We start from the raw sequence: 9,335 nt of genomic DNA on the forward strand, positions 1-9,335 counted from the left end.
GCTGTAGTGAGCGTATGTGCGCGCACACTAGAGCACTTCTCTTTTTGCGTAGTGAGGGTTGAAACACGTTTTATGTATGAACACACATTTTACCACGCCCTCTGAGTTTTTGTCCCGTTTGTCATTAACCTTGATATAACACTCGTCTGCTTCAAATAGCTACAATCTATTCGTCCATAATCACAGCTACATGAATGTAAAATAGTTCCTCTACTGTGGTTTGCAACACTAATAAAGAACATGGATATTTTAAAAGTGTGTGAATATATTAATAGATTTACTTGGAAGATGTACAAAACTAGAAAAGCCAGGCTACTTTATTAACTCTTGTCTTGTAAATCCTAACTTTTTTACACAATCTTCCAACCTCTGCTGTGTCACCTCAGGATGATCATGTATTTTTGTGATTTCTTTCCTGTAGCTCATTTCTAATTGGCTAAACTGATGGTGTTACTCAACCTATTTTACAACACTTGTATGACATCAGCCACCCACCATTCATAAATTACTATGTCGTCATCATTATTTTCCCTCATGCAATTGAGATAAGATATTTAGGCCTATACTGATAAAAGCAGTATAGCAAACAAAGTTATAAATGAAGTGTGACAGCACTGAGCCTTAGTCACTACAAATAAACTCCATTAGGCTAATTAAAATACAATTAAGTGCCAATTTTAGATGTTTTTTAGATGACCTTGGCGGTGGCAAGAGATACTCTTTTGCATCTCTGTTCCAAAACTGCTCAGACCTGTTGAATCTGTGGCCTGTTTCACAAAGCTGGTTTCAGTCGCTACCCAGGTAAGTTCAAGATAAGTTTGAGCAAACTCTGGTTTTTCAGGCTCAGGAATGCGGATTGGTTTTTAGCAGGGTTCGTCGCCATGGTAACTTACTGATACGGCTAATCTGCTCCGGAGCAGGTTTTATTCTTGGTTAAGAGATCGCAGACCAAAACTGGGCCTGTCAATTGTGAGCAAAGTGTCATGTATCTGATGCAATGAAGCCACTTCCCCGGTATCTCTCGCTCCAAATTAAAGCAGTTTATAGTGGAAAAACTTTAGAGACAAAATCTCTAATTTTGTCTCTATGCTCATCTTTTGCTGCTAATTATTTATTATATTTATATTATATGAATTATAATACCGTTTAATTCATATAAAATATTAATATAATTAGCCTATTAACTGATAAGTAATATTAAACTGTGCTTTTAAATTAATATAAACATAATACATGCGTGCATTGGCTGTTCGCTACTGATGTCACACCTAAACTCAGGATCAAAGCCTAAGTTGATAGTTGATGATCAACATCATGGTACCAACAAAGCCTGGTTGGACTGGTTTGGTTTTGTCACCTCTAAACTAATCCTGTAACCCTGAGTTTGTTCAACTATCATCATGGTACAGGCCCCAGGTGCACGCACTTCACATCGCAAACTCTGGATCAAACTTGAGTTGACAGAGAACGTTTATACCCAGCTTTGTGAGACCGCTAAACCTGATGTTAACCCGGTTGGATTTATCTGGATTTGTCAACACTAAACCTACCCTGAAATGTAGAGTTTTTTCTGGTAGCTTCGTGCGGGCCACTGTTATTAACAAAACAAACATGAATGTGCAAAACAATGCATTGTTGATTAACCCAGTGTTTCCCAACCCTGTTCCTGGCTGGAGGCACACCAACACTACACATTTTCCAACTGTTCACACCTGAATCAGCTCGTTAGTAGAGACTCCAAGGTCAGAAATAAATGGGTCAGATAAGAGAGACTTCCAAAATATGCACTGTTGGTGTGCATCCAGGAGCAGGGCTGGGAAACACTGGATAAGCCTTCAAGTGGAAGCCATACACAATGATAAGAGAACGCCAAAGCATAAAAGGTTTTCTTTTTTTTTTCATAATACTGAGAAGGTCAGTTTTATTTATTACCAAACTCTATCTTGTGGTGAAAGACAGTAATGCAATACTTGCGATTCAAAATAAGAAAATTATGAGAGAGGTTTGGTTTGAAATTGAGGTTTAGCTACTTGCAATCTCAGGACAAGGTTATTTCTTAGAAACCTCAGGTGTTTTGTATGTTTATATAAGGGCTATATACAGTTAACTGAAACTAAAACCTTTTTTTTTTTTTATTGTTGCTAAAATATTAAAAACCTTAAACGTATTTTATTTCAGCTATTTATTTAAACTTTATGTAGTTTAACCTGATGTACTAAAATAACTAAAACTGAAGAAAAAAAAAGAAAGAAAAAAACTATAGTAGACGTTTTCATTTTAAACTAAAATAAAACCGAATTCAAAATATTAACAAAAACTATAATAGTATCTGAATGACACCAAAATAACAGTGGTTTATTGTGCTGGATAGTAACTGATTATATATGTAATCTTGATTACACTGTCAAAAATAAATGTAATATTATACGTTACTCTCCTGTACTCCAAAGCATTAAATGGCTTTTCAGTGAAGCAGCTCACAATGACACCTCTTTCTGTGGTAGAGATGCATTCATTATTATACTTCCACCATGCACCTCACTTTACCATGATTCATCACTCGACACAACTCTGCTGAACCAAACTTGACAAATTCTGTCAAAAACTTCATTCTGTCTTTGGTGTTTTTCTGAGACAGCAATTGGGCTTTGTAAGTAGTGCATTTGCTTACATTCTGCTAATCTCCTTGACAAGTAAAAGCTTAAGAGTTTAGCCATTTTGGGCTCAACCCATTTTTTTTTATGTGTATATATTAAAAAAAATATTACATTTTGCAACATTAATATGTCCAACAATTACCTCTTGCAAAAAAAAAAAAAAAAAGTGTTAGTATCAGCAGGGTGAAATCTGTGTAGTTGTCAAATATAAATGTAATTTCTAAAATTCCTTTCATGTCTGTGCTGAAAATCACCTCAACTATTATCTCCCAGCATTCATTAGGGTTGTATTCAAAAACATGTTTATTTAGAGTCATTATGGAAACATTTTTAATGGTTGTCTTTCTTATTCACTAAACAGAATACATAAAATGCTTACAAGATGTACATGTTTGTTTTTCCATCCATATTTTATATAATGTAAATCTGAAACAATCCTTTGAAATCAAAGTCCCAGTACAAGCAGTGTAAACCCTGAAGGTTAAAATCAAGGTTCAAGTGTTATGTCCTCAACATTACACTGTACGTACGAATAAAGGCTGAAACAAACAAGGTAAAAGCTAATGCCGATATCTAGTTGAGTATTCTATTTGTAGAACTCGTGTTCCTGCTCGTCTTTCTTGATAACAGTCTTGTAGGCCTTCTCGAAGTCCTTAGCCAGCACAATATAACGGTTCTCACGGACAGCCAGCATTCCAGCCTGTAGACACAAGAAACGAGATTGATCAAAACAGAAAACATATGAGGAGTTCAGATGCAAAAGCCTCCAAGTGCCATCTGAAATTTTCTTCTAGAATCATCTTTTTTTATCAAGCTCGTATATTTCAATTCAGTAATTTCACTTAAATGGCAATGAAAATGACCTATTAATTGTCATTTAAGTGAAATTACTGAACTTATAAGAAGATTTCAGATGGCACTTAGAGGCTTTTGCATCTGAACTCTTCATATGCTTCCTGAAGAAATGTAATCACAACTAAAATAGAAATAAATAAACCATTAAAAATGTTTAATGTCTCTTCTAACTCACCTCCTGGCAAATTGAGTTGATATCTGCACCAGAGATCTTGTCAGGCCTTGCAACATCTGCATTTTTGTTAAGTGCAATTATAAAATATGTATTTGGTCTTGACAGTCACATATAACAGTCTTCTAATACAAGAGATTCAATACCATTCAAAAGTTTGGGGTCAGTAAGATTTTTTTTTTTTAAAGAAGTCTCTTATGCTCACCAAAGCTGCCTTTATTTTCTCAAAATACAATAAAATAGTAATGTTGTACATTTTTTATAACAAATAACTTGTAAATAAAATTATTTGTGATGCAAAGCTGAATTTTCAGCATCATTCATCCAATCTTCAGTGTCACGTGAACCTTCAGAAATTGTGTTGCTTAATGTTTTTGTGGAAACAAACTTTGATGAATAGAAAATTCAAAAGAACATAATTTAAATAGAAATCTTTTGTAATATTATAAAATGTCTTCACATCCCTGCTAAATAAAATATTAATATTTTCAAGAATTATTTTACTGACTCCAAACTTTTTTCTGAAAAAAAACGTCTCATATTTTCTGAAATATTTTCTTCTACTCGCATGTATTGAGTTTCCCTCATTTCTTCTTCTAAACGATTAAATGTAATCATATTCATAATGAGAAAAACATAATTTAGGGTCAAGAGGATACAGTCCTCCAGATCAACCTCCTCAGAGAGGTTCATCTTGCTGGTAATGGTGGTGAACACCAGGCGTTTCTGTCGACGGTCAGGCAGAGGGAACTCAATCTTACGGTCCAGTCTGCCTGGGCGCAAAAGGGCTGGGTCCAGTGTGTCAGCCCTGTTGGTGGCCATGATAACCTGTCAATGAAAGAATAAATCAACAGAACGAAGAGAGTAACACTATACCACACAGTCATAAAAAACAAGAAATGACAAAAAAAAAATGTTTTGCTAACCTTCACATTCACATTCTGGTCAAACCCATCCATCTGATTAAGGAGCTCAAGCAAGATTCTCTGCACTTCTCTATCAGCTGCAAACATATATATATAAAAAAATTTTTTAGTTCACATTAACAAAAATCTCTGTTTATGGGATTAGTAGACTTGAAATACAGTGCATAACTTGTGTCCCTAAATATCTTCTTCAGGATGCCATGAAATGAGGCATGATTGATGAGTGAATTATGACAATTTAAGTTTTTTGGCTAATATGTACACTTCTGTTCAAACGTTTGAGGTTGCATTTATTTGATCTGTAAAAACAGGAATATTGTGAAATATTATTAGATTAAAAATAACTTTTCTATTTGAATATATTTTAAATTTTTATTTCTTTAATGGCAAAGCAATTACATTCAAAAAAGCAAGTTGTTATTCAGCAAGGACGCATTAAAGGGATAGTTCACCCAAAAATCAAAACCGATCCCTTTAATGCGCCCTTGCTGAATAACAACTTGCTTTTTGACCCCAAACTTTTGAAAGGTAGTGTATAATATTATGAATAAAAGTTTTTATTATTCATAAAAAAAGTTAATACCACACATCTAAAATACCCGAGCAAAAGCTTTGAAAGGTAACGAAAGTTAGAAAAACCTGAGAGGGATGCATACCTCCAGTCTGTGCATCAAAACGCTTGGTAGCAATGGCATCAATCTCATCAATAAAGATGATGGCTGGGGCATTCTCTTTGGCCAGTCGAAAGACATCTCGCACCATGCGTGGACCCTCTCCGAGATACTTCTGCACAAACTCAGATCCCACCACACGAATAAAGGCCGCTATAGAACATAAAAACACAATTATAACAGTTGTAATATAACAATGCGCTTCAGATGTATTCATTTATTTACATCTATGTTCAGGAATGAACTACAAAGCTCAATAAAGGTAAAAACAGCCGCTTTTTCCACCATCGGGCCGAACGGATCTATGAACAGTAAGAAATGGTTCAAGTTATATTTTCACTTGAGCTTGGTTTGGCACGGCACTATTGCAAACTGTTCTCGACTTGGAATTCCCGTGCTGGTAGAATGTGTGTAATGGATTGGTCACTGACTTGCCAGTTTCTCTGTAGCTGACCTGACGGTGGAAAAGCAGCTATCGACAGCCTCTAGCCACAACTGAGTCTACCTGTAGTGTGGTGAGCCACAGCTTTTGCCAACATAGTCTTGCCACAGCCAGGTGGGCCATACATGAGCACTCCTCTAGGTGGGTCAATACCAATCTGAGAACAACAGCAGAAAGTGAGTGGACAACCAAAACTGCTACACACCCACTTGTTTTCCACAAGCACTTGAATGCACATGCTAACCTGTTTATAGAGCTCAAAATGTGTGAGAGGGAGCTCCACGGCTTCCCTCACTTCCTGTTTCTGGATGTCCATTCCTCCGATGTCTGCGTACATCACATCTGGCTTCTGATCTAGGATCAGGTAGAGAGGAAGCGCATTAAAAGTAAAACAGAGGCGCAACTGACTCAGAAGTGGGAAATGAATATCATAATACAGGATAAACAAGGAACTTTGTTTGATACCTGAAGTGAGCATCATGATGCTGCTGTCAGCCTCTGGAGGCAGAACGTCCACCAGAGCATTGCTGTGCTTGTGCAGCGCAACGGAGGCATTGGGTTTCAGCAGCTCTCTGTCAATTGTGCTCAGAATCCGAACATAATAATTGGACCCTGAAGGAATAAAAAATATATATATATTACTGTTTTAGAATTACTGACAAAGCCAAATTGTGTAGTATCAAATGACGAACATTTACAATGTCATAAAATGTCTAATGTACACTTAAGCATGATTAAGGCAGATTATTTTATCCAAGCAACTTAAGGCCTATAGTTAACTATAACAATAACTACATTAGCGTTGACACCAGCCGATGATATCGTTCTGTTTATTCTTAAAGGGATACTCCACTTTTTTTGGAAATAGGCTCATTTTACAACTCCCCCAGAGTTAAACAATTGAGTTTTACCGTTTTCGAATCCATTCAGCCGAACTCCGGGTCTGGCGGTACCACTTTTAGCATAGCTTAGCATAGATCATTGAATCGGACAAGACCATTAGCATCTCTCTCAAAAAAATGACCAAAGAGTTTCGATATTTTTCCTATTTAAAACTTGACTCTTCTGTACTTACATCGTGTACTAAGACCGACGGAAAATGAAAAGTTGCGATTTTCTAGGCTGATGTGGCTAGGAACTATACTCTCATTCCTGCGAATGAGAGTAAATTAAAGTCTATGGATGATATTGTAATTAATACTATTACATAAAGATCAGTCCTTTTACCTGTGGTCGAACCCACAATGGCAGTATTCTGGTCGACTGCTTCCAGGAACTGTCCAATGACCAGAGGGATGCTCTGTATCCTCTTCACCTCCTCTTGGGCATGAAGAAACTCCTTTTTCAGATTCTTCTGTTCATCTTTAATGTATTCCTCCTGCACCTCCAGAAACTCCAGCTCCTGCTGCAACTTCTGCCGTGTGGAAATGAGGGCCAATTAACATTGGTGATTACATGTCAACAAGTGGGGTAGAGTCAATATTCAGTGGACAATATTGTGAAAGACAAGTGGCATGTCAATAACACACACAAAAAAACTAAACAAAAACTCACAAACCTTGTATCTGCTGTAAAGATCCTCCAGATCTTCTGGTTCGGGGGCCAAGAAAGACAAGCCGGTCTGGGGCCTTGAATTCAGCAGGGCCGGCACATCCTCCTGTAGGGAAAAAATATCACAAATATGTAGATGCAAGGCAATATTTCATGAACACACAATTAAATTAAATCTAAAAGACAGAGAATGTTTTAAAACAATCAGGGTTGAAAATGGGGGGTATATCTGTGGTTCAAAAATATAAAATATGTCCTCAACCAGTGAATCTCTGCCATTTCCAAATATGAACTACTATTATTATTATTATTATTAAACCCCTGACTTTTTAGATTTAATTTGATTAATAATTCAAAATAAACAATTATCACACAAAATTAACATAACATGCATAACAGATCATAAATTAACGCTTATTCGAAATGTTTTAATGAGCATCAAGAAACAGATAAATTATTTATTTATTCATACATTTTAAAATTTGAAAGTAAATGTACTACAGTTCTGTTAAGCATTATATAAGGTGTGTTAAAAAATAGTCCTTATAAGATGTTAATAAAATGACAAATACAATTGCTATGCTACATAGCTAACCTAACGTTATAGGTTAACCGATGTAAGTTAGGCTATAGGCTAATGTTCTGTGGCTGTGAACGAATAAAGAAACCTTTTCATAATAGTAAAATATACAGCTCAAATATGATCAAAAGTAAATATTTGAATTTGACAGGTTAGCAGTGAGCATTACTCTTCTGTAAATTAACGTGAGAACACATGCTAACGTTAGCCGCTGTCAGAGAATGGCATGACTGAGCATTTGCGGCGAGCTGAATGAATCGGCATCTTTTCACTGTTTATTTTAAGCTTTAGAGTTGTCTTCTTGCTATATATATGTGTTGTTTGCATAGAAGAGAACTTTTTAAAGATAATAATGATGTATATGCCAGCCCTGACTTCGTAAAATGTTTAAAAACACAACATAACATCTCACCTGAGGTTTCTCAACCATCACTCCACCGTCCTCCATGTTTGCTTGCAGCAACTGACGTCACGTCGCAGAATATATGTGAAGTTCCGTCACTAATCACCGGGTCCTAAAGGACTCCATTTCTAATGCAATCCCAAATCGAGTTGTAACATTATTGGGAAACCCTGGATTCTCCCCTCTTTACATGGACCAACAACCTTTCATAGTGATACTATATTTATTGAAGATATTAATATTGCAAAAGATAACATTAGAAGTGTAGGCTATTAAAGAAAACATATTTGCCAGTGTTTTGGTCATCTATGAAAACATTCAGTGAAAAAAAGGATTGTTCAATAACAAACACATTTTTAGAAATAATAAAGTAGCCTAGAGAGCGTCCTTTAAAATGCTTTAAAGTACTTTTACACAGAATTTACCCTGTTAAGGGGTTAGGCTACTTAACTTTTCAATTTGGAAGACTTGTGTGAAATCTGTGGTGATGCTAAAGAATCTGTAGGCTAATCCATTGTTTCTTTGTATTTTGGAGATTTTTTTGGTTGGATGTCTCTAACTTCATTTTAATCTGTATGATGTCATTTTCTTTTTTGTACAAGATTCCATTTACTCCAAAATAACTTTTTTTTTAATCATAACTTTTTATTTTACTTGGAAAATATCACACTGTGGAGGAATGGGCTAAAGCTAAGCCAAATTGTGAACATTTTATAAAAGAAATTAAACAAAATGGCACTACTTTGGATATTAAAAACAAAAATACTTACAAAGCATTTCGTCACTTTAACTTCTTGTAATTTTTTTTTTTTTTTTTACCTCTGGCATGAATTGTTTTTCTTTATACACTCCTCATATATGTATATTTGTTTTCATATTTATTGTGAGTTGTATATGTTTGTACAAATTTGGTATTTTCTGTAATAAAAAGGCCACCTCTTCCTGTATATGTTTTTATAAAGAATTAATACTTTTATTCAGCAATGATGCATTAAGTTAATTAAAAGGGACAGTAAAATATTTCGAATGTTTCAAAATATTTCAATTTCAATTAAATGCTGTTCTTTTTAAACTTTCT

The 9,335-nt window shown here is 35.3% G+C and overlaps 1 protein-coding gene across 1 annotated transcript; it reads right to left on the minus strand.

Moving 5' to 3' along the window:
• Positions 1-2,633: 2,633 nt before the first annotated feature.
• On the minus strand, positions 2,634-8,398 carry psmc4 (proteasome 26S subunit, ATPase 4). Its single transcript, XM_084385918.1, has 11 exons — positions 8,267-8,398; positions 7,282-7,380; positions 6,951-7,137; positions 6,189-6,335; positions 5,968-6,077; positions 5,787-5,880; positions 5,267-5,434; positions 4,611-4,687; positions 4,344-4,512; positions 3,688-3,743; positions 2,634-3,357 (listed from the first exon to the last, which is right to left on the minus strand). Exons 1-11 carry the CDS (start codon positions 8,300-8,302, stop codon positions 3,244-3,246), a joined length of 1,257 nt encoding a protein of 418 aa, XP_084242044.1. The 5' UTR covers positions 8,303-8,398; the 3' UTR covers positions 2,634-3,243.
• Positions 8,399-9,335: the final 937 nt, after the last annotated feature.

Source organism: Rutilus rutilus, assembly GCF_951802725.1.
Source record: "Rutilus rutilus genome assembly, chromosome: 17".
In the NCBI taxonomy this organism is placed as follows: Eukaryota; Metazoa; Chordata; class Actinopteri; order Cypriniformes; family Leuciscidae; genus Rutilus; species Rutilus rutilus.